Below are 25,994 nucleotides of genomic sequence, written 5' to 3' on the forward strand. Positions count from 1 at the left end.
AGATGTTCACCATTCAGTCTGAATTAATAAGGTTTCTCCATGTTGTAAATGAGATGTTCACCATTCAGTCTGAATTAATAAGGTTTCTCATGTTGTAAATGAGATGTTCACCATTCAGTCTGAATTAATAAGGTTTCTCATGTTGTAAATGAGATGTTCACCATTCAGTCTGAATTAATAAGGTTTCTCATGTTGTAAATGAGATGTTCACCATTCAGTCTGAATTAATAAGGTTTCTCATGTTGTAAATGAGATGTTCACCATTCAGTCTGAATTAATAAGGTTTCTCCATGTTGTAAATGAGATGTTCACCATTCAGTCTGAATTAATAAGGTTTCTCATGTTGTAAATGAGATGTTCACCATTCAGTCTGAATTAATAAGGTTTCTCATGTTGTAAATGAGATGTTCACCATTCAGTCTGAATTAATAAAGTTTCTCCATGTTTCAATCACTTTGACTCTGTGTTTTGTTATTTTGTTTGCAGGGTATTGGTGGATCTCCTGGCGGACCAGGAAGAGATGGACAAGTTGGACAGAGGGTAACAGTCTATTCATGTTGTTCGACTTACAGATCGATTATTTGTATTATGTATTCTATGTATATTCTGTTCGTATGACCTATGACCTGCTCAATGCACGAGCACCCTGAGCTCTTTAGCTTAGTTTTATGGTTCCCATCTAATGTTAATATTAAAGCCAAAATAGTTGTTTCCATATTTTGAAGCCCATAATTCTGTTTCCTTCCTCACACGAACATAACACTGAAGTTTTTATGCCACGAAGCTTTAAATCACTGGTTGAATGCTCATGAGATGTTTACAGAGTGCTGTTTTGATTTCCCTATGAATCAATTTTATGTCTCATACTCTGACAACACGTGAATAGATGTGTTGATATCGAACCTTCGTAATACGCATTTTTATCCCAAAGACTGAAGAAAGCAACATAGGTTGCTACAGCAACAGAATGGTTTTAGGGTCAACTTGTGTGACATTAAGTCAACTCAATCCCAATGATGTTACCATATGACTTTCACTTTTCAACATACAGTAGATCTCCATCGGAATCTGCTTTAGTATCACACAAGCTTCTGCACTGATCGAACAGATACGGAAAAGAACACCATAGTATGAAGTGATATGGAATCTCCATCCTTGTTATCCACACATGGCCGGCTCCTCAACGACGGCCATAAGCTGACTGAGCACATTTGACCCCTCTAAGATCCTCTAAGATCCTCTAAGATCTTGTAAGATCGTATTCAAACCACTACAGCTCTTTCTATGACTCTCAGGGGTCAAAACTGCAATCTAGATTTATAGATGCCATGGATAATGATGGTGACGATGATGATGCTGCTGCTTACAGCTAAAATGTCATAAATCATCTTCATTTTCATAAATAATGGAACACTTTACTGTACCGTAAATGATAGTGCCAGATTGTTCCATTCACAAGACTGTAATATTGGCCAGTTGCCAAAGACTCTGATGGAATATACTTAACTGTACACCTCAGAGCAACACATCTGTGAATGTAGAGGACGGTCTGTGTTTGTAACATCTTTAAAGATGTCAAGAGAGATCAGAAAAGAAAAACAATAGACTCCTCTTGGGAACTGTACTTTGTTTCTATTAAATCGGTTAGAGCAACACAGGACATAATTAATCATGATAGCCTTCTCCTCTGAATTAACTATCTGTGACTTAACAAGACCAGGGATTTCCGTAGCCATTATTCCTTGGAGAAGGTCCCATTTTTTTGTGCGTTTAATTTACAGTCATCACAGTTTGACGCAGTTAGTTGACACTCTATGTGGACAGAAAGCGGCCTGCTTTTCTTGATTCTCCAGTGATAAACCACAGCTCTGGTTCCGCTCTTCTTTATGGACCCATAGGCCCAGCTCCAGCCCCTCTCCACAGCCCCCCTTGGCCTTCACTAGTCCCCATTCCAGCTCCACCCCTGCTTTCTGGCCTCTCCACAGCCCCTCTTGGCCTTCACTAGTCCCCATTCCAGCTCCACCCCTGCTTTCTGGCCTCTCCTCTTGCTACACTTGGCCTTCACAAGGCCTCACTCCGGAGCCTCGTAATGAGGTTTTACTGGGAGGTGTTTACTGCTTTCTACTGCTTGACTGGGGGTTGACTCCCACACTAGGGACTCTGGTCGACCCACTCTGGCAAAGAGAATGGGCTTTGAAGCAGCCATGCTGAACTACAGAAAACCGCAGAAAAGAGAACCCATAGCTCATTGATTAGTATTTGTGTTGGTTATGTGCCCTTGAGGAACACTTTCTCTAATTGGCTTGTCCTGAAATAGTCCTTGGGTTGTAGTGCAACTTTCAGTTGGTTCAATGTTTCCAGTCAAGCGTCCGTTTAGTTGTGATGTAAACCTCGACAGACATTTGAAGCAAGGACAGGCAAATGGTTGTTGGTATCACTCTGGCAATTTACAAGGAAATTGAAAATGAGAATTTAACTTTTGGAAGTTAAAACCATGTCATGACAGATTGCAGGAAACATTGTGTTTACGTTCCTTGTTTTCCTCCAGATAACTTTATTCATGTTCACTCCAATCCAAATTATGATGTCATTCTATCTTTTTTAATCGAGTTGAACCGCTATCTAAGCAGATTTGGGATTGTCCTCAGTTGAATCATTGACTGGAGTCGCGCAGCCATATGTGCGTGCACCCCAATAGCCTGGAATACAAAACTGAACATCGCTCTGTTTCACTATTATGAAACATTCATGAAATGGAGCGATATTTCGTTTTGAATACCAGACTAGCACCATAATGCCTTCTCATCTGTTTTCCTACTTGACCCATTCTTCTGTGTGTCTGAAAGCTTTAGAATAAGGCTGGTGGGTTGATTACAGTTGTGCGGTTAGTAGCTGAAGGACTCTTACAGTTTGTGAAAGTAAGTGTGGATACGGTAGCCAGCTCCCAGAGGTCAGCCAGAGGTCAGCCAGACAAACATAACAAACCATTTAAGCGCTGACTGGCTTACTCTTACTGTACTCATTATCCCACTATCATCATTAGTGTTGTTGTGGAGGGTTTCAGGCTATTGGGTTTCAATGAAGAATCTCTGCAGAAGTCATTGGTGTTTTGATCATGGGAGGTTATGTTCAGTGTTTATGCTACTGTCTGTTCTGACCTAAGGGCCTGCCTGGGAAAGCAGTAGTATGTGTTGATCCTGTCTGTTCTGACCTAAGGGCCTGCCTGGGAAAGCAGTAGTATGTGTTGATCCTGTCTGTTCTGTTCTAAGGGCCTGGCTGGGAAAGCAGTAGTTGGTGTGTTGATCCTGTCTGTTCTGACCTAAGGGCCTGGCTGGGAAAGCAGTAGTTTATGTGTTGATCCTGTCTGTTCTGTTCTAAGGGCCTGGCTGGGAAAGCAGTAGTTTATGTGTTGATCCTGTCTGTTCTGTTCAAAGGGCCTGCCTGGGAAGGATGGACCACAAGGACAGCAGGGTACTACAGGCCCCATTGTAAGTGAAATGGCATATTATAATTTATATTATGATATATTATATTATTATATATTATATTATTATATATTAAGTGCTGCTGTACTCCCTTTTCCTCCCTCTCGCTCTCTCTACAAATATTATGGTTCAATTCCAATTCTTATCCATGCATGAAATGTACATAACTTGAGTTACCTTGTAGTTTGTTATTTCATCCTTGATCATTTGTCTCTTTACCAGGGCAGTCCTGGAGCACCCGGGGCCCCTGGTGGAAGTGGCTCTCCTGGACCGCTGGGAGACCAGGGACCACCTGTGAGTAAACCACCTGATATTCTTCCTTACATTTCTACACTTTGCTTTGAACCCTTGGTTGGTTGATTGACTCACCATCAGACCACCCAGGTCTGTTGAAAGAAGTTAATCAGGTTACTGCAAGATTTGCATGGGTCAAAGTTTCCTGTCCTCTACCTGTCAATGATTCCACATTGGGGGACCTTACATGGTCTTCCTACACAATGGCCTCTGTACTGCACATCCCTGAAATATATCTCTGCTTGTCATTTCAAATGACCTTAAAGCCATAGAAGCCATCTTGGACTAGAAGATCTATATTGTTTATAGTGTCTTCAACGTCTCCAACTGTTGTTTATGGTGTCTTCAACGTCTCCAACTGTTGTTTATGGTGTCTTCAACGTCTCCAACTGTTGTTTATGGTGTCTTCAACGTCTCCATCTGTTGTTTATGGTGTCTTCAACGTCTCCAACTGTTGCTTATGGTGTCTTCAACGTCTCCAACTGTTGTTTATGGTGTCTTCAACGTCTCCATCTGTTGTTTATGGTGTCTTCAACGTCTCCAACTGTTGTTTATGGTGTCTTCAACGTCTCCAACTGTTGTTAATGGTGTCTTCAACGTCTCCAACTGTTGTTTATGGTGTCTTCAACGTCTCCAACTGTTGTTTATGGTGTCTTCAACGTCTCCATCTGTTGTTAATGGTGTCTTCAACGTCTCCAACTGTTGTTTATGGTGTCTTCAACGTCTCCATCTATAATGTCTCCTCTGCCTCCCGGAGCAGAGCGGAGGACCAGAGAGAGAGATGAGCCAACTGTTGGTGTGATTATGGGCTGAGGCTGGTGACAGTTAATTCAGCTGAATCCAGCCCATTCAGCCACTTCAGCCCTGGGCTAAAAGACAAGCACCGGTTGGCTCTGGAGCACACCATCAATCACAGACCTGGGGGACAAGAGAGAGAGAGAGAGAGAGAGAGAGAGAGAGAGAGAGAGAGAGAGAGAGAGAGAGAGAGAGAGAGAGAGAGAGAGAGAGAGAGAGAGAGAGAGAGAGAGAGAGAGAGAGAGAGAGAGAGAGAGAGAGAGAGAGAGAGAGAGAGAGAGAGAGAGAGACGAGAGAGAGAGAGAGAGAGAGAGAGAGAGAGAGAGAGAGAGAGAGAGAGAGAGAGAGAGAGAGAGAGAGAGAGAGAGAGAGAGAGAGAGAGAGAGAGAGAGAGAGAGAACCTGGGCTAAAAGACAAGCACCGGTTGGCTCTGGAGCACACCATCAATCACAGACCTGGGGGACAAGAGAGAGAGAGAGAGAGAGAGAGAGAGAGAGAGAGAGAGAGAGAGAGAGAGAGAGAGAGAGAGAGAGAGAGAGAGAGAGAGAGAGAGAGAGAGAGAGAGAGAGAGAGAGAGAGAACCTGGGCTAAAAGACAAGCACCGGTTGGCTCTGGAGCACACCATCAATCACAGACCTGGGGGACAAGAGATAGAGAGAGAGAGAGAGAGAGAGAGAGAGAGAGAGAGAGAGAGAGAGAGAGAGAGAGAGAGAGAGAGAGAGAGAGAGAGAGTTGGCTCAGAGAGAGACCAGTGAGAGACGGGAGAGAGAGAGAGAGAGAGAGAGAGAGAGAGAGAGAGAGAGAGAGAGAGAGAGAGAGAGAGAGAGAGAGAGAGAGAGAGAGAGAGAGAGAGACTTTTTTGACTTTTTGTCTTTCTTTAATGGTACATCCTCATCTAATTAATACCTCACCCCACCCCCCACCCCTTAAAATAAAGTACACAGATTACCAATATCCCCTGTACTGCATACTCACCTTTTCCTCTACCCCATGTTACAAAAACAACACCACACATCACAATAACCCAAACCTCACCAACTCTACAACCGTATATCCAGACCATCTTCCTCAGCTATACAGACAGCCCCCCAACACACCATATTTCTTGAAACATCTCCACACTTTTTATCATTTTATAAAACTCAAATTCCACCCTAAGGCGCGCAGAGACCATCCCATTAAATAATAGTAAAGGGTCTGTTATCCCCCCACCTTTGACCCTGTTCCTCCTTGTTAGCCAAATAGCTAACTTTGACTGAGCAAACAGAAAATTCAACAACACACATTTTTCCTTTTCCTTATTTGAATACCTGTACCCCATTATAAACATCCCGACAGTAAAACCCACCCCCAACCTCTCACACAGACATTCCAACTGAGACATTAAAGGCATTAACCTGGCGCACACAGAAAACACATGAATCACAGTTTCACTCATGACACAGAAAGGACACCCCTGTCTGACTCCCGGTTCAACCCGTGCTAACCAGCTGTTAGTGGCCAGGGCTCCATGTAAAACCCTCCACTGGAGGTCCCCTGACCTCTTTGGTACTGGGAGTTTGTAGAGCCCCCTCCATCTAAAACCAACCATACTTTCCGCTCCACATGCCCCCTGCCACTGATGTGCCTTCACTCCTGTTAGGCTCCTAATGTTCCTTACCTTAATGCAGAGGTTGTAGAGGGCTTTACCTCCCACCCCCTCAAACTCGCCCAGGCTCGGAGTGTTAAAATCTAACAAGTCCTCCAGCCCCCCTTGCCAGTCCCCAGTCTCTGCCGTCACGTGCAGTGGCGGAAACATTGGTGGCCCCTCCCCCTTTGGCTGCTCAAACACCCCCCCTTACCGGCTCGGACAGTGCCTCCTGGACTTCCCCCAGGAATCTCTCCAGCAGCCTAAGAGACGTTAGTCCTGCTTGTTTTGCTAGGACTTCTGGGGTTTTCCATCCATCCTCTCCCAGCAGTCGCAGGTCACCCAGCCTTAGTACTCCCGCTGCCATCAGTCGCCTCTTCAGGGTGGCTGACTGAACCCGATCTCAAAAGGATGACTGGGTTGTGGAAGATAGGCTCCTCCCACACCCACAGCCCAGGCTCCACACCCCCTTTTCGTGTGGGCCTTAGTAGCTGCCAGGCCCTCAGCACCGCAGAGTAAAAATCAGAGAGTCCTGCTGTACTCAGCCCCTCCAGCCTCATGAGGAATAGCTGCCGGTCCAACCCTAATCCGCCAGCTCTCCTCAGCAGCGCGCATGCTGGCTCCCTCCATCCGACATCAGTATGGTACAGCAGTCTCTGTGCCGCCTTTAGTCGGAATGCAGCCACCCTGCTCTCCAGTTCCACCAGGCCCTGTCCTCCTTCATTTACGGACATATACAACACTGCCGCCCTCAGCCAGTGATGGCCCGACCAGAAGAAATCCACCAGCTTGCGTTGCAGGTCTGCGAGCAGCCCAGCAGGGGGGTTGAGGACAGCCAGTTTATGCCACAGGGAAGATGCCACCAGGTTGTTGATTATCAGCACCCTCCCTCTATATGACACTTGGGACAGGAGCCACCTCCACCTGGCCAGTCTTGACACCACTGCCTGTGACAGCCCCTCCCAGTTCTTCCTGACCCACCTCTCCGAGCCCAGGTACACCCCCCAATATTTTAAGCCCTTCACAACCCCACTGCAACCCCCTGGAAGCAGAGGAGGGACCCTATCCCCCCATACCCCACATAACAGAGCTTTGCTCTTTCCCCAGTTTACCTTAGCTGACGAAGCTCCCTCGTACACCTTCAGACTATTCTCCAGTGCCTGCATATCCTGACCATCCCTGACCATCACAGAAACATCATCTGCATACGCTGACACTGCTATGCCTGTCCAGCACACTCCCTTCAGTCTCCTGCGTAGCAGGCCCAAAAAGGTTCAATGGCTAGTGTATATAACTGCCCTGATAGAGGGCATCCTTGTCTAATGCCCCGCCTCACCCAGACTGGCCTACTGAGCCCCCCTCCCACCTTAACCATACATGATGCCCCAGCATACAACATCTTCACATAGGCCAAAAACCTTTCCCCAAACCCAAACACAGACATCACATTAAACAGATACTCATGGTCCACTCTATCAAAGGCCTTCTCTTGATCTAAAGAGACCAGACCAAAGTTCACATTAGAACTTCTCGACAAGTCCAACATGTCCCTGATTAAGAACAAGTTGTCCGTGATTAAGCGTCCTGGTATGCAATATGTCTGGTCCTTGTGTACTATAGAGTCCAGATGGGACTTTAGTCTGTTAGCGAGGACCTTGGCAAATATCTTGTAGTCCGCACAGAGCAATGCCACAGGCCTCCAGTTCTTAAGTTCACACAAGTCCCCTTTTTTGGGAAGGAGAGTCAGAGCCGCCCGACGGCAGCTCATCGGCAACTCTCCTACCCCGACGCATTCACGCAACACGCGAAAGAAGTCCAGTCCAATTACTCCCCAGAATTTTTATAAAACTCCACTGGGAGTCCATCGACCCCGGTGCACGGCCGGGGACATCTGGGTTACGGCCTTTGCCAGTTCATGGGACAACAGGGGAATGTCCATTTCATCCCTTTGTACCAGAGAGAGCTTAGGGAGTTCGGCAAACAAAACCTGAGCACACATAGGATCACACAGTTCTGCCTTATACAATTCAGTATAAAACTCCACAGTCCGCTCCCGCATCTCCCCCACCACAGAGGTCACCCGCCCATCCGAAAGCCGTAGACAATGCATACCCTTGGCTTCACCGCTCTGTCTTTCCAAACCAAAGAAGAAGGAGCTGGGAGCATCCATCTCCTTGAGCATGGAGAACCTAGCTCTTACAAGTGCTCCCCTTTGCTTTAACCTGGAAAAAACTGCCCAGGTCCCTACGTAGTTCAGCTAGATTAACCTGGAGGCCTACATTGCCTTGCCCCACCAGCTCTACCTCCATCTCACTAATACTACGTTCGAGTTCCCCAATACTCTTCTAGCCTCTGAGGATGACAGAGCTGTATACTGTTGGCAGAAAAGCCGAATTTGGACTTTTCCCACATCCCACCATTGACTCAGAGACTCATACTCCTCTCTTCGCTGCCCCCCACCTTTCCCAAAAAGTCTGGAAGCCTGAGCAAAAAGTGGCATCTTGTAAGAGCTTTACATTAAACTTCCAATAGGATGCCTGCCGAGGCCCTGGTGAAATAGACAGCCGAGCCATGGTTATGTGATGATCCGAAAAACCCACGGGAGAATGGTAGCGCCCAACAACCTATTGCTCTGATTCCTGGACATGTACAATCGATCAAGTCGGGCTGCACTCACCCTAGCCCCAAAGACCTTCACCCATGTATACTGTCTTGTGTTGGGATGTCTAGTTCTCCAAACATCAACTAGGTCAAATTGATTAATAATGTCCCTTAACACCCCCACTGAGCCTGAATGAGGCTCCTCCCCATTTCTGTCTTTCGTAAAATCCATCGTACAGTTCCAGTCCCCGACGACCACCAGCGTCTCCTCAGGCGCTACCTGTGAGAGTTCCTTTCTAAGACACCCAAATAGAAGCCCCCTCTCTCTCCCTGTGTTGGGTGCATACACATTTATAAAGACAAAACCCCTGTTGTTAATTTCTGCCTTTACTACAAGCAGTCTACCTGTACACACCTCTTTTGAGGAGCACATTTTTACAGACAGACCCGGTACAAAATGGACTGCCACCCCTGCACTAACATTTGTCCCATGGCTCAGCACACTTGCTTGCCCCTTTTCACCAGAGCCCCCAATCAACTTCATTCACCACATCGCTATGCGTTTCCTGCAGAAACAACACTTGTACTTTTTTTTGTTTGACATATTCATCTCTGGTGCCATTAATATTAAGCGAGCCTACCCAAAGAGCCTCCATAAGAAGTGGGAGAAAAGCCAGCAAAGAAAGAGACCAATAGCAAAGCTCAAAAAGCTCCAGTGCCAGAAAGAAAACTTTCATCTAAACAGTGTCTGAAGGTAGACCTTTACGCACAGTTGTGACCCACTTCCTTAACCTAAACCGTTTCCTGGGTGAGAGGACACCATGCCCCTCATTTTTCATTGCATGTTGCACTGATCTTACAAACTTTCCCGGATCGCAAAAAAAAGCCTCAAGATTAACCTTTTTCCCCTTAGTCTCATTCAGGAACCTTGACAGTTCCCTCACTGTGTACTTTGACCCCTCTGACTGACTGGCTGTCAGCTCTGGACCCATTGAGGAGGAGTCTGAAAAGAAATCCTCCCTCATCGTCTTCTTCCTCAGACTCACCTTCCTCCTCCTCATCTCCATCTCCCATCCTGACCACCTGTCCTTCCTCTCTAGTCGGGGCCTCCCCCACCAGGCAACCTGACCACCTGCCCTTCCTCTCTAGTCGGGCCTCCCCCGCACCAGGCAAAGGTTCCTTGGTGTCTTTCATCACACCAGCCTCTGCCCTCCCACCTCCTTTCTTCTCCCCCCTTTTTTCCTCTTCCGCTTGACACCCTCCTCCACCCCTCCTAGTCGCTTACCCTTCCCCACTACACTCTCCTCATCCACTAACATAACCTGACTAGACCCAGCCTCGTCTACACCACCATCTATAACATGACTAGACCCAGCCTCATCTACACCACCATCTATAGCATGACTAGGCCCAGCCTCATCTACACCACACTCCATAGCATGACTAGACCCAGCCACAGCTACACCACCATCCATCACACGACTAGACCCAGCCTCATCTACACCACCATCTATAGCATGACTAGGCCCAGCCCCATCTACACCACCATCTATAGCATGACTAGACCCAGCCTCATCTACACAACCATCTATAGCATGACTAGACCCAGCCCCATCTACACCACCACCTATAGCATGACTAGACCCAGCCTCATATACACCACCATCTATAGCATGACTAGGCCCAGCCCCATCTACACCACCATCTATAGCCTGACTAGACCCAGCCCCATCTACACCACCACCTATAGCATGACTAGACCCAGCCTTAACTACACCACCATCTGTCGCATGACTAGGCCCATCCTCTGCTGCCTGCGTCTCATGGCCTCCTGCACGTTTACCTCGATTTCCTCCACTGGCGCTTGAACCCTCACCTTGTCTCACGGCCTTTATGTGGGCACGCAAAGCTCTTATGCCCCAAATCCCCACACTCAAAGCACCGTAGACTATCTGTGCTGGCAAAACCTGCGTAGAGCCCCTCCCCATGCCTCACTTTAAAGTGCACATTTAACTGTTGCTCATTGTTGTTCAGAAACATGAACACTTGCCTCCGGAATGAAACAACGTGCTTGACGGCATCTGCCTGAAAACCTGCCGACAGTACACGAAAACCACTAGCAAACTTACCAAAACGACTCAACTCCTTCCTGATTTGATCATCCGTAATAAACGGAGGCAAATTTGCAACTACCACCCTGGTCGAAGGGGTAGAAAGAGGAGAAATTGGCACCAACACATCCCTTACAAATATTCCGCTTGAAATGAGCCTACCCACCAAATGTGCCCTTTTCATGAACACAACCACAGCTTTGTTCATTCTGGACGCGGAATGTATAAATTCGGCTCCTACCTGTTCGCCGACCGCGAGCAGAACCTCCTCCACCTTAATTCCATTCTCAGGAACACACCTGAATCCATGCCGTAACGACAGCGTTTCCTCCGCGCTAGGCTGCGAAGCCATCGCTCACACCTCACCGTTCAAAACCCCAAGAAACTAAACCTCTGTCCTCTTCCTCTCTAACTTTGAAAAATAAAAAACAGTGGGTACCACTAAAACAAACAGTGCATTAACCCTCCACCATAGAAGAGAGAAAACAAGGAAGGAAAACAAACAAATTAGTTAGGACAAGCTCTCCACACCAAACACTCAAACTCCAAAAAACTCCCAGCATGCACAGAGAGACAGAGAGAGAGAGAACCTGGGCTAAAAGACAAGCACCGGTTGGCTCTGGAGCACACCATCAATCACAGACCTGGGGGACAAGAGAGAGAGAGAGAGAGAGAGAGAGAGAGAGAGAGAGAGAGAGAGAGAGAGAGAGAGAGAGAGAGAGAGAGAGAGAGAGAGAGAGAGAGAGAGAGAGAGAGAGAGAGAGAGAGAGAGAGAGAGAGAGAGAGAGAGAGAGAACCTGGGCTAAAAGACAAGCACCGGTTGGCTCTGGAGCACACCATCAATCACAGACCTGGGGGACAAGAGAGAGAGAGAGAGAGAGAGAGAGAGAGAGAGAGAGAGAGCAACATCCTTATCCCAGCTAGCTCTTCACATGAATATCATTAGCTTGTGACCAGCTAGATATCTGCCTCTTCACATGAAGATCATTAGCTTGTGACCAGCTAGATATCTGGCTCTTCACATGAAGATCATTAACCTGTGACCAGCTAGATATCTGGCTTTTCACATGAAGATCATTAGCTTGTGACCAGCTAGATATCTGGCTTTTCACACGAAGATCATTAGCTTTTGACCAGCTAGATATCTGGCTCTTCACTTGAAGATCATTAGCTTGTGACCAGCTAGATATCTGGCTCTTCACATGAAACTCATTAGCCTGTGACCAGCTAGATATCTGGCGCATCACATGAAAATCATTAGCCTGTGACCAGCTAGATATCTGGCGCATCACATGAAAATCATTAGCCTGTGACCAGCTAGATATCTGGCTTTTCACATGAAAATCATTAGCTTGTGACCAGCTAGATATCTGGCTTTTCACATGAAGATCATTAGCTTGTGACCAGCTAGATATCTGGCTCGTCACATGAAGATCATTAGCCTGTGACCAGCTAGATATCTGGCTCGTCACATGAAGATCATTGGCCTGTGACCAGCTAGATATCTGGCTATTCACATGAAGAACATTAGCCTGTGACCAGCTAGATATCAGGCTATTCATATGAAGATCATTAGCCTGTGAGAAACCTCAAACCTTGGTTTTGTTTGGATTACAATCCGAGATGTTTGTGACTGTTATATAAGGGTTAGCAACGTCAGCATCCATTATCTGGATGGATATGGTGGCAGCTGTTCGTGTTTCGTATTGTGCGCCTCAAAGCAGTTGGCTCTCCCATGTAGAACTTCTCCCATGTGGCATATTATGGTCTCTCTCATGGTTCCTCTGTCATGTTTCCTCTGTCATGTTTCCAAGGTTATCTGTCCCGTCTTCTTGCTAAGTAAAACCTTGTGCTTCACTTTAATCTAGTCACATCCCAGTAAAATGTTCAGAAACTTGGCACAGCTGCCCTTTTCCACGGGTCTCAGGAGACCTCTATTCTGACTGGCGGTGTGAGTGTGTGTCTTGTCAGTGTGGTTGTCATGGTGATGAGAGGTAGATGATCAGCTAGGGGCCACACTGAGCTCTACCTCTCTCCTCCAGTGTCCACTCTTGGCATATTATTCCTGGAATATACTCTACACCTGACACACACACACACACACACACACACACACACACATACACGCCCAAGGTAGTTGATGCATGACTCCATGTTTCACAAAAGACCGAATGACCTCTCTCCTCATATACTGTGGTCCCAAGTTACATGCATGATATCAGAATCGTTAAATGGACATCATATTTATTAGAGCTTTCTGTCTCTGGTGTCTAATGTGTTAGATCACATGTGCATCCATTTGCTTTATGTGTTTGGCGAACGAAAACGGACAGCACACGATCCAGCAGGTCATAAACCGCTGTAACGGTCACAGTGTTTCTACTACAGTGGACTTGGACAAGCGCTCCTAAACAGACATGCTTTTTTTTCGTACAACTGTGAGTCAGAACAAAAGCACTTTGAAACTCAGGAGAAAAATGCCCATGAAGCTCTTCCTCCCATTACATTTCCAAAGCAGAGGGTGTTTATAATATATCCTCTCTGTTACAGGGCTCTGCTGGTCCCAAAGGGTGTTTATAATATATCCTCTCTGTTACAGGGCTCTGCTGGTCCCAAAGGGTGTTTATAATATATCCTCTCTGTTACAGGGCTCTGCTGGTCCCAAAGGGTGTTTATAATATATCCTCTCTGTTACAGGGCTCTGCTGGTCCCAAAGGGTGTTTATAATATATCCTCTCTGTTACAGGGCTCTGCTGGTACCAAAGGGTGTTTATAATATATCCTCTCTGTTACAGGGCTCTGCTGGTACCAAAGGGTGTTTATAATATATCCTCTCTGTTACAGGGCTCTGCTGGTACCAAAGGGTGTTTATAATATATCCTCTCTGTTACAGGGCTCTGCTGGTCCCAAAGGGTGTTTATAATATATCCTCTCTGTTACAGGGCTCTGCTGGTACCAAAGGGTGTTTATAATATATCCTCTCTGTTACAGGGCTCTGCTGGTTCCAAAGGGTGTTTATAATATATCCTCTCTGTTACAGGGCTCTGCTGGTCCCAAAGGGTGTTTATAATATATCCTCTCTGTTACAGGGTTCTGCTGGTCCCAAAGGGTGTTTATAATATATCCTCTCTGTTACAGGGCTCTGCTGGTACCAAAGGGTGTTTATAATATATAATCTCTGTTACAGGGCTCTGCTGGTCCCAAAGGGTGTTTATAATATATCCTCTCTGTTACAGGGCTCTGCTGGTCCCAAAGGGTGTTTATAATATATCCTCTCTGTTACAGGGCTCTGCTGGTCCCAAAGGGTGTTTATAATATATCCTCTCTGTTACAGGGCTCTGCTGGTCCCAAAGGGTGTTTATAATATATCCTCTCTGTTACAGGGCTCTGCTGGTACCAAAGGGTGTTTATAATATATCCTCTCTGTTACAGGGCTCTGCTGGTCCCAAAGGGTGTTTATAAGATATCCTCTCTGTTACAGGGCTCTGCTGGTACCAAAGGGTGTTTATAATATATCCTCTCTGTTACAGGGCTCTGCTGGTACCAAAGGGTGTTTATAATATATCCTCTCTGTTACAGGGTTCTGCTGGTCCCAAAGGGTGTTTATAATATATCCTCTCTGTTACATGGCTCTGCTGGTCCCAAAGGGTGTTTATAATATATCCTCTCTGTTACAGGGCTCTGCTGGTTCCAAAGGGTGTTTATAATATATAATCTCTGTTACAGGGCTCTGCTGGTCCCAAAGGGTGTTTATAATATATCCTCTCTGTTACAGGGCTCTGCTGGTTCCAAAGGGTGTTTATAATATATCATCTCTGTTACAGGGCTCTGCTGGTCCCAAAGGGTGTTTATAATATATCCTCTGTTACAGGGCTCTGCTGGTACCAAAGGGTGTTTATAATATATCCTCTCTGTTACAGGGCTCTGCTGGTCCCAAAGGGTGTTTATAATATATCCTCTCTGTTACAGGGCTCTGCTGGTCCCAAAGGGTGTTTATAATATATCCTCTCTGTTACAGGGCTCTGCTGGTCCCAAAGGGTGTTTATAATATATCCTCTCTGTTACAGGGCTCTGCTGGTACCAAAGGGTGTTTATAATATATCCTCTCTGTTACAGGGCTCTGCTGGTACCAAAGGGTGTTTATAATATATCCTCTCTGTTACAGGGCTCTGCTGGTCCCAAAGGGTGTTTATAATATATCCTCTCTGTTACAGGGCTCTGCTGGTACCAAAGGGTGTTTATAATATATCCTCTCTGTTACAGGGCTCTGCTGGTACCAAAGGGTGTTTATAATATATCCTCTCTGTTACAGGGCTCTGCTGGTCCCAAAGGGTGTTTATAATATATCCTCTCTGTTACAGGGCTCTGCTGGTACCAAAGGAGAAAAGGGTGAACGGGTAAGTTCTCCCTCAGACCAATGCTTCAGTTCAGACAGTTTATATTCAAATGGAGTGTAGAAATACTTTAGTAGCTTCAAACCTCAAATCACACATAATTGCAGTTTATCAGCTCTGGGATTAAGAGGCTCTCTAACAGCCCTGTCTCAGATGAAGTTGTGTCCCAAATGGCACCCTATTCCCTTTATAGTGCACTACTTATGACCAAGACCCATAGGGCTCTGATCAAATGTAGTGCACTATATAGGGAATAGGGTGCCATTTGGGATGTTATCCCAGTCTCTTCACAGCTCTTTGCCTTCCTCTCTGTTTATAGCTCCACAGAGTGTTTTCTAGGAGTTAATGCAAGCCCTGCTAGAGCAGTTAAATCAAACCCCAGCCATTCAGGTACACTGTGTTTATTCAAGGCTTTTAGGAGGAGGTCCAATGTTAAAAAGCCTTGGACCAAAACCTCCAAACATCTTTGCTTTGTAAGATTAAAGTTCTGTGTTGTTTTCTGGTCAGTCTCTTTGATTGTTGGGAGACTTCAACACAAAAGGCCTCCAGCCTCAGAGTTAAAGGTGGAGTGGAGTTATTAAACGCCCACACACACAGACAGACTAGTTCATTAAAAATGGCCCCTGGGAGTATTCTCTGTGTGTGTGTGTGTGTGTGTGTGTGTATGCGAGTGTGTAGCTGTGTGTGTGTGTGTAGCTGTGTGTGTGTGTGTGTGAGCGTGTAGCTGTGTGTGTGTGTGTAGCTGTGTGTGTGTGTGTAGCTGTGTGTGTGTGTGTGTGTGTGTGTGTAGCTGTGTCAATCCAGTGCTGTTTGTTTGTGTTGTAGGGAGACCTGCAGTCTCAAGCTACCGTCAGGGCCTTAGCACACCAAGTGTGTGAGCAACTGATTCAGAGTGAGTTCTCAACCCAGCTTATCTCTCTCTCTCTCTCTCTCTCTCTCTCTCTCTCTCTCTCTCTCTCTCTCTCTCTCTCTCTCTCTCTCTCTCTCTCTCTCTCTCTCTCTCTCTCTCTCTCTCTCTCTCTCTCTCTCTCTCTCTCTCTCTCTCTCTCGCTCTCTCTCTCTCTCTCTCTCTCTCTCTCTCTCTCTCTCTCTCTCTCTCTCTCTCTCTCTCTCTCTCTCTCTCTCTCTCTCTCTCTCTCTCTCTCTCTCTCTCTCTCTCTCTCTCTCTCTCTCTCTCTCTCTCTCTCTCTCTCTCTCACTCTCTCTCACTCTCTCTCTCTCTCTCTCTCTCTCTCTCTCTCTCTCTCTCTCTCTCTCTGTCTCTCTCTCTCTCTCTCTCTCTCTCTCTCTCTGTCTCTGTCTCTGTCTCTCTCTCTCTCTCTCTCTCTCTCTCTCTCTCTCTCTCTCTCTCTCTCTCTCTCTCTCTCTCTCTCTCTCTCTCTCTCTCTCTCTCTCTCTCTCTCTCTCTCTCTCTCTCTCTCTCTCTCTCTCTCTCTCTCTCTCTCTCTCTCTCTCTCTCTCACTCTCTCTCTCTCCTCTCTCTCTCTCTCTCTCTCTCTCTCTCTCTCTCTGTCTCTGTCTCTGTCTCTGTCTCTCTCTCTCTCTCTCTCTCTCTCTCTCTCTCTCTCTCTCTCTCTCTCTCTCTCTCTCTCTGTCTCTGTCTCTGTCTCTGTCTCTCTCTCTCTCTCTCTCTCTCTCTCTCTCTGTCTCTCTGTCTCTCTGTCTCTCTGTCTCTCTGTCTCTCTCTCTCTCTCTCTCTCGTTATTTTTGTTCATTCACCACTGTTTTCTACAACAATCTCTCATCCTACTCACCCCCAAAACTCTCCATTCCCTCCCCTCCTCTCTTCCTCCCTCAGGTCACCTGTCTCGGTACAACTCCATCCTGAACCAGATCCCCAGCCAGTCGGTGTCTGTGAGGACGGTACCAGGACCTCCAGGAGAGCCTGGTCACAGAGGTCTGCCAGGGTCACAGGGAGAGGGGGGGCCCCCTGGCAGACCAGGGTTCCCTGGGACCAACGGTCAGAATGGACGACCGGGGGAGAGAGGTACAGTACGGTGTTTATACATCATTAGACGCCATTGGATGGCCATAACAAATCAGTATATTATCTGTTCTATATCCACACCCTGACCTTGAACTTTCCATTCATACTCCTAGCCACGCTAATGTGTAGCACAAATCAATTACTTTCTAGTATCTGATCATTTGTATCAGAAATCAATTACTTCCTAGTATCTTATATGTTTTATATCGACGCCCTGGTCTGAACTCCCGTGTGGCTCAGTTGGTAGAGCATGGCACTTGCAACGCCAGGGTTGTGGGTTCGATTCCCACGGGGGACCAGTATGTAAATGTATGAACTCACTACTGTCAGTCGCTCAGGGTAAGTGATTCTACTAAATGACAGACATGTAAAAGACATGTTTAACTTTCCTAGTTGTCTTCTCATGACCTATTGTGACCCTGGTCTGTCACTCACACCGTTGATGGAAGGAACAAGTCCTGGGATGGATTTATCCACCCCTCCTGCCCAGACCAACAGAGCCAGAAACATTATCATAGCTAGAGATATGACTGACCAGTCTGAAACATCATCATAGATAGAGATATGACTGACCAGTCTGAAACATCATCATAGATAGAGATATGACTGACCAGTCTGAAACATCATCATAGCTAGCGATATGACTGACCGGTCTGAAACATCATCATAGCTAGAGATATGACTGACCAGTCTGAAACATCATCATAGCTAGAGATATGACTGACCGGTCTGAAACATCATCATAGATAGAGATATGACTGACCAGTCTGAAACATCATCATAGCTAGCGATATGACTGACCAGTCTGAAACATCATCATAGATAGAGATATGACTGACCGGTCTGAAACATCATCATAGATAGAGATATGACTGACCGGTCTGAAACATCATCATAGCTAGAGATATGACTGACCGGTCTGAAACATCATCATAGATAGAGATATGACTGACCAGTCTGAAACATCATCATAGATAGAGATATGACTGACCGGTCTGAAACATCATCATAGCTAGAGATATGACTGACCAGTCTGAAACATCATCATAGCTAGAGATATTGATTGATTGGTTGAATTGATTAGATTAGATAATTAAAAGTAGTAGGCTGCTCCAACAACATTACATACAGATAAAACGGAGTAGTCTGAAACATTGAAATCTATGAAACATAGCTACAGATGTTAGTGGTAGAAAGATTTATCAGGGGGAAATTGGTTTCGCAGAAGAATCATGTCCATACAAACAACAGACATATCGCAAGAAACAAAGGAATATGACAGAACATTAAACACAACAGGAATATGACAGAACATTATACACAACAGGAATATGACAGAACATTATACACAACAGGAATATGACAGAACATTATACACAAACAGGAATATGACAGAACATTATACACAACAGGAATATGATAGAACATTATACACAACAGGAATATGACAGAACATTAAACACAACAGGAATATGACAGAACATTATACACAAACAGGAATATGACAGAACATTAAACACAACAGGAATATGACAGAACATTAAACACAACAGGAATATGACAGAACATTATACACAAACAGGAATATGACAGAACATTATACACAAACAGGAATATTACAGAACATTATACACAACAGGAATATGACAGAACATTATACACAAACAGGAATATGACTGAACATTATACACAACAGGAATATGACAGAACATTATACACAAACAGGAATATGACTGAACATTATACACAACAGGAATATGACAGAACATTATACACAAACAGGAATATGACAGAACATTATACACAAACAGGAATATGACAGAACATTAAACACAACAGGAATATGACAGAACATTAAACACAACAGGAATATGACAGAACATTATACACAAACAGGAATATGACAGAACATTAAACACAACAGGAATATGACAGAACATTAAACACAACAGGAATATGACAGAACATTATACACAAACAGGAATATTACAGAACATTATACACAACAGGAATATGACAGAACATTATACACAACAGGAATATGACAGAACATTATACACAAACAGGAATATGACTGAACATTATACACAAACAGGAATATGACTGAACATTATACACAAACAGGAATATGACAGAACATTATACACAAACAGGAATATGACTGAACATTATACACAACAGGAATATGACTGAACATTATACACAAACAGGAATCTGACAGAACATTATACACAACAGGAATATGACAGAACATTATACACAACAGGAATATGACAGAACATTATACACAACAGGAATATGACAGAACATTATACACAAACAGGAATATGACAGAACATTAAACACAACAGGAATATGACAGAACATTATACACAAACAGGTATATGACAGAATATTATACACAAACAGGAATGTGACAGAACATGAAATACAAACAGGAATGTGACAGAACATTATACACAAACAGGAATATGACTGAACATTATACACAACAGGAATATGACAGAACATTATACACAACAGGAATATGACATAACATTATACACAAACAGGAATATGACAGAACATTAAATACAAACAGGAATGTGACAGAACATTATACACAAACAGGAATATGACAGAACATTAAATACAAACAGGAATATGACATAACATTATACACAAACAGGAATATGACATAACATTATACACAAACAGGAATATGACTGAACATTATACACAACAGGAATATGACAGAACATTATACACAACAGGAATATGACATAACATTATACACAAACAGGAATATGACAGAACATTAAATACAAACAGGAATGTGACAGAACATTATACACAAACAGGAATATGACAGAACATTAAATACAAACAGGAATATGACATAACATTATACACAACAGGAATATGACTGAACATTATACACAACAGGAATATGACTGAACATTATACACAAACAGGTCTATGACAGAACATTATACACAAACAGGAATATGACAGAACATTATACACAAACAGGAATATGACTGAACATTATACACAAACAGTTATATGACAGAACATTATACACAAACAGGAATATGACTGAACATTATACACAAACAGGAATATGACTGAACATTATACACAAACAGGAATATGACAGAACATTATACACAAACATAACCTGAACTATTTACATAGAGATACAGGATGTTTGAGCGTCTGCAGCAATAGTCTTTGTGTTGCCAATTAGAACAGACTTGATAATGGTACAGGGAGAGCAGAGAGCAGAGAGCTGAGGCTAGTCAGCAGTAGGGCCTCTGCTTCTCTCCTCCAGTCAGTTAAACACATAAACAGAGTGTCAGCCTGGTGTTAAACACCATAACAGAGTGTCAGCCTGGTGTTAAACACCATAACAGAGTGTCAGCCTGGTGTTAAACACCATAACAGAGTGTCAGCCTGGTGTTAAACACCATAACAGAGTGTCAGCCTGGTGTTAAACACCATAACAGAGTGTCAGCCTGGTGTTAAACACCATAACAGAGTGTCAGCCTGGTGTTAAACACCATAACAGAGTGTCAGCCTGGTGTTAAACACCATAAACAGAGTTTCAGCCTGGTGTTAAACACCATAAACAGAGTGTCAGCCTGGTGTTAAACAACATAAACAGAGTGTCAGCCTGGTGTTAAACACCATAAACAGAGTGTCAGCCTGGTGTTAAACACCATAAACAGAGTGTCAGCCTGGTGTTAAACACCATAAACAGAGTGTCAGCCTGGTGTTAAACACCATAAACAGAGTGTCAGCCTGGTGTTAAACACCATAAACAGAGTGTCAGCCTGGTGTTAAACACCATAAACAGAGTGTCAGCCTGGTGTTAAACACCATAAACATAGTTTCAGCCTGGTGTTAAACACCATAAACAGAGTGTCAGCCTGGTGTTAAACACCATAAACAGAGTGTCAGCCTGGTGTTAAACACCATAAACAGAGTTTCAGCCTGGTGTTAAACACCATAAACAGAGTTTCAGCCTGGTGTTAAACACCATAACAGAGTGTCAGCCTGGTGTTAAACACCATAACAGAGTTTCAGCCTGGTGTTAAACACCATAACAGAGTGTCAGCCTGGTGTTAAACACCATAAACAGAGTGTCAGCCTGGTGTTAAACACCATAAACATAGTTTCAGCCTGGTGTTAAACACCATAAACAGAGTGTCAGCCTGGTGTTAAACACCATAAACAGAGTGTCAGCCTGGTGTTAAACACCATAAACAGAGTGTCAGCCTGGTGTTAAACACCATAAACAGAGTGTCAGCCTGGTGTTAAACACCATAAACAGAGTGTCAGCCTGGTGTTAAACACCATAAACAGAGTGTCAGCCTGGTGTTAAACACCATAAACAGAGTGTCAGCCTGGTGTTAAACACCATAAACAGAGTGTCAGCCTGGTGTTAAACACATAAACAGAGTGTCAGCCTGGTGTTAAACACCATAAACAGAGTGTCAGCCTGGTGTTAAACAACAGCACACACCACCACTCCTCTGACTCGGCTTGGCTTGGCAGGGCTCGCTAGGGCAGGAGCTTGGCTTGGTTCAGCTTGGCAGGGCTCGCTAGGGCAGGAGCTTGGCTTGGTTCAGCTTGGCAGGGGACGGTAGAGCAGGGAAACCAAGGCATACTAATGGACTAGGTTGGGTACAGCCACCAGAGGAAAGAGTACTGGCTTACTGAGCAGTTAAAGCATTGCTTGGCAGGGCATAGTAGAGGAGGGCAGTCTGACTAGATGAAGACCAGTGTACTGGGTGTCAGAGAGGTACTAGGAGAAGGTAAGAAGTTACATGAGGACATGGTGACTTTCTGTTAAGGTCAAAGTCATATCTCCTTCGTGTGTGGTCTGTCCTCAGGTTTCCCAGGAGAGAAGGGGGAGAGGGGGAGTCAAGGTGTGGGGACACAGGGCCCCAGAGGTCCCCCAGGGCCACCAGGTAAGGACCAGCACAACATCCCCTTACATCCTCTCATCACTCCTCTCTCATCCTTCCATCACACTCCTCCCTCTCATCCTTCCATCACACTCCTCTCTCATCCTTCCATCACACTCCTCTCTCATCCTTCCATCACACTCCTCTCTCATCCTTCCATCACACTCCTCTCTCATCCTTCCATCACACTCCTCTCTCATCCTTCCATCACACTCCTCCCTCTCATCCTTCCATCACACTCCTCTCTCATCCTTCCATCATACTCCTCCCTCTCATCCTTCCATCACACTCCTCCCTCTCATCCTTCCATCACACTCCTCTCTCATCCTTCCATCACACTCCTCCCTCTCATCCTTCCATCACACTCCTCTCTCATCCTTCCATCACACTCCTCCCTCTCATCCTTCCATCACACTCCTCTCTCATCCTTCCATCACACTCCTCTCTCATCCTTCCATCACACTCCTCCCTCTCATCCTTCCATCACACTCCTCCCTCTCATCCTTCCATCTTACAGAATCAGAATCACCTTTGTTCGCCAAATACATTTGCATATTCAGGAATTTGACTTGGTGAAGTGGTGCTGCCATAATAAACAGAATATAGGATAAATCATTTGAATTCAATCACTTTTTGACAGCACCCTTTTTGCTTTGAATTCAATCACTTTTTGACAGCACCCTTTTTGCTTTGAATTCAATCACTTTTTGACAGCACCCTTTTTGCTTTGAATTCAATCACTTTTTGACAGCACCCTTTTTGATTTGATTTCAATCACTTTTTGACAGCACCCTTTTTGCTTTGAATTCAATCACTTTTTGACAGCACCCTTTTTGATTTGATTTCAATCACTTTTTGACAGCACCCTTTTTGCTTTGAATTCAATCACTTTTTGACAGCACCCTTTTTGATTTGATTTCAATCACTTTTTGACAGCACCCTTTTTGATTTGATTTCAATCACTTTTTGACAGCACCCTTTTTGATTTGAATTCAATCACTTTTTGACAGCACCCTTTTTGATTTGAATTCAATCACTTTTTGACAGCACCCTTTTTGATTTGATTTCAATCACTTTTTGACAGCACCCTTTTTGCTTTGAATTCAATCACTTTTTGACAGCACCCTTTTTGATTTGATTTCAATCACTTTTTGACAGCACCCTTTTTGATTTGATTTCAATCACTTTTTGACAGCACCCTTTTTGATTTGAATTCAATCACTTTTTGACAGCACCCTTTTTGATTTGATTTCAATCACTTTTTGACAGCACCCTTTTTGATTTGATTTCAATCACTTTTTGACAGCACCCCCTTTGATTTGAATTCAATCACTTTTTGACAGCACCCTTTTTGATTTGAATTCAATCACTTTTTGACAGCACCCTTTTTGATTTGATTTCAATCACTTTTTGACAGCACCCTTTTTGCTTTGAATTCAATCACTTTTTGACAGCACCCTTTTTGATTTGATTTCAATCACTTTTTGACAGCACCCTTTTTGATTTGATTTCAATCACTTTTTGACAGCACCCTTTTTGATTTGAATTCAATCACTTTTTGACAGCACCCTTTTTGATTTGAATTCAATCTCTTTTTGACAGCACCCCTTTTGATTTGAACGAAATCTTCCATACATATTTCCCCATGATAGAAGTGGCCAGAAAGTGACTTTTTGGACCTGAATACCAAAACATTCAAGAGATAAAGGTGCTCAAAGTTGACCCATTTTGCATCATACCCCACCATACCATTATTAAACAGTTTGACAACCCTGTTTGTAAGCTTTTAAATAATACCAATCTCAATCTTTTCCAGTGATGAAGACATGGATGTCTCATAGTATGGTAGGGAATGCAAAATGGGTCAACCTTGAGCACATTTATCTCTGAAATGTTTTGGCATTCAGATCCAAAAAGTCACTTTCTGGCCACTTCTTTCATGGGCAAACATGTATGGAAAGTTTTTTTTTATCAAAAAGGATGCTGTCAAAACGTGATTGAATTCAAATGGATTTACCCAATACAGACAGACGATAAACATGATATCCAGACCACATGAAGTATGTAGAGGCAGAGTGTATACTAATCCACATGCAGTATGTAGAGGCAGAGTGTATATTAATCCACATGCAGTATGTAGAGGCAGAGTGTATACTAATCCACATGCAGTATGTAGAGGCATAGTGTATACTAATCCACATGCAGTATGTAGAGGCAGAGTGTATATTAATCCACATGCAGTATGTAGAGGCAGAGTGTATACTAATCCACATGCAGTATGTAGAGGCAGAGTGTATATTAATCCACATGCAGTATGTAGAGGCAGAGTGTATACTAATCCACATGCAGTATGTAGAGTCAGAGTGTATACTAATCCACATGCAGTATGTAGAGGCATAGTGTATACTAATCCACATGCAGTATGTAGAGGCAGAGTGTATACTAATCCACATGCAGTATGTAGAGGCAGAGTGTATACTAATCCACATGCAGTATGTAGAGGCAGAGTGTATACTAATCCACATGCAGTATGTAGAGGCAGAGTGTATACTAATCCACATGCAGTATGTAGAGGCAGAGTGTATACTAATCCACATGCAGTATGTAGAGGCAGAGTGTATACTAATCCACATGCAGTATGTAGAGGCAGAGTGTATACTAATCCACATGCAGTATGTAGAGGCAGAGTGTATACTAATCCACATGCAGTATGTAGAGGCAGAGTGTATACTAATCCACATGCAGTATGTAGAGGCAGAGTGTATATTAATCCACATGCAGTATGTAGAGTCAGAGTGTATACTAATCTACATGCAGTATGTAGAGGCAGAGTGTATACTAATCCACATGCAGTATGTAGAGGCATAGTGTATATTAATCCACATGCAGTATGTAGAGTCAGAGTGTATACTAATCCACATGCAGTATGTAGAGGCAGAGTGTATACTAATCCACATGCAGTATGTAGAGGCAGAGTGTATACTAATCCACATGCAGTATGTAGAGGCAGAGTGTATACTAATCCACATGCAGTATGTAGAGGCAGAGTGTATACTAATCCACATGCAGTATGCAGAGGCAGAGTGTATACTAATCCACATGCAGTATGTAGAGGCAGAGTGTATACTAATCCACATGCAGTATGTAGAGGCAGAGTGTATACTAATCCACATGCAGTATGTAGAGGCAGAGTGCATACTAATCCACATGCAGTATGTAGAGGCAGAGTGTATACTAATCCACATGCAGTATGTAGAGGCAGAGTGTATACTAATCCACATGCAGTATGTAGAGGCAGAGTGTATATTAATCCACATGCAGTATGTAGAGGCAGAGTGTATACTAATCCACATGCAGTATGTAGAGGCATAGTGTATATTAATCCACATGCAGTATGTAGAGTCAGAGTGTATACTAATCCACATGCAGTATGTAGAGGCAGAGTGTATACTAATCCACATGCAGTATGTAGAGGCAGAGTGTATACTAATCCACATGCAGTATGCAGAGGCAGAGTGTATACTAATCCACATGCAGTATGTAGAGGCAGAGTGTATACTAATCCACATGCAGTATGTAGAGGCAGAGTGTATACTAATCCACATGCAGTATGTAGAGGCAGAGTGTATATTAATCCACATGCAGTATGTAGAGGCAGAGTTGATACTAATCCACATGCAGTATGTAGAGGTAAAGTGTATATTAATCCACATGCAGTATGTAGAGGCAGAGTGTATACTAATCCACA

General features: G+C 44.1%; 1 protein-coding gene across 1 annotated transcript in view; it reads left to right on the forward strand.

Moving 5' to 3' along the window:
• Nucleotides 1-25,994, forward strand: part of LOC121542744 (collagen alpha-1(XIV) chain-like) — a 181,356-nt gene that overhangs the window by 146,293 nt on the left and 9,069 nt on the right. Inside the window, exons 37-43 of the mRNA XM_045213864.1 lie at nucleotides 487-540; nucleotides 3,435-3,488; nucleotides 3,708-3,779; nucleotides 15,275-15,310; nucleotides 16,133-16,199; nucleotides 17,106-17,294; nucleotides 22,172-22,249. Coding sequence (XP_045069799.1) covers nucleotides 487-540; nucleotides 3,435-3,488; nucleotides 3,708-3,779; nucleotides 15,275-15,310; nucleotides 16,133-16,199; nucleotides 17,106-17,294; nucleotides 22,172-22,249 — 550 coding nt within the window. The remainder of the gene's footprint in view (nucleotides 1-486; nucleotides 541-3,434; nucleotides 3,489-3,707; nucleotides 3,780-15,274; nucleotides 15,311-16,132; nucleotides 16,200-17,105; nucleotides 17,295-22,171; nucleotides 22,250-25,994) is intronic.

This window comes from Coregonus clupeaformis, unplaced genomic scaffold (genome assembly GCF_020615455.1).
Source record: "Coregonus clupeaformis isolate EN_2021a unplaced genomic scaffold, ASM2061545v1 scaf0163, whole genome shotgun sequence".
Lineage (NCBI taxonomy): Eukaryota > Metazoa > Chordata > Actinopteri > Salmoniformes > Salmonidae > Coregonus > Coregonus clupeaformis.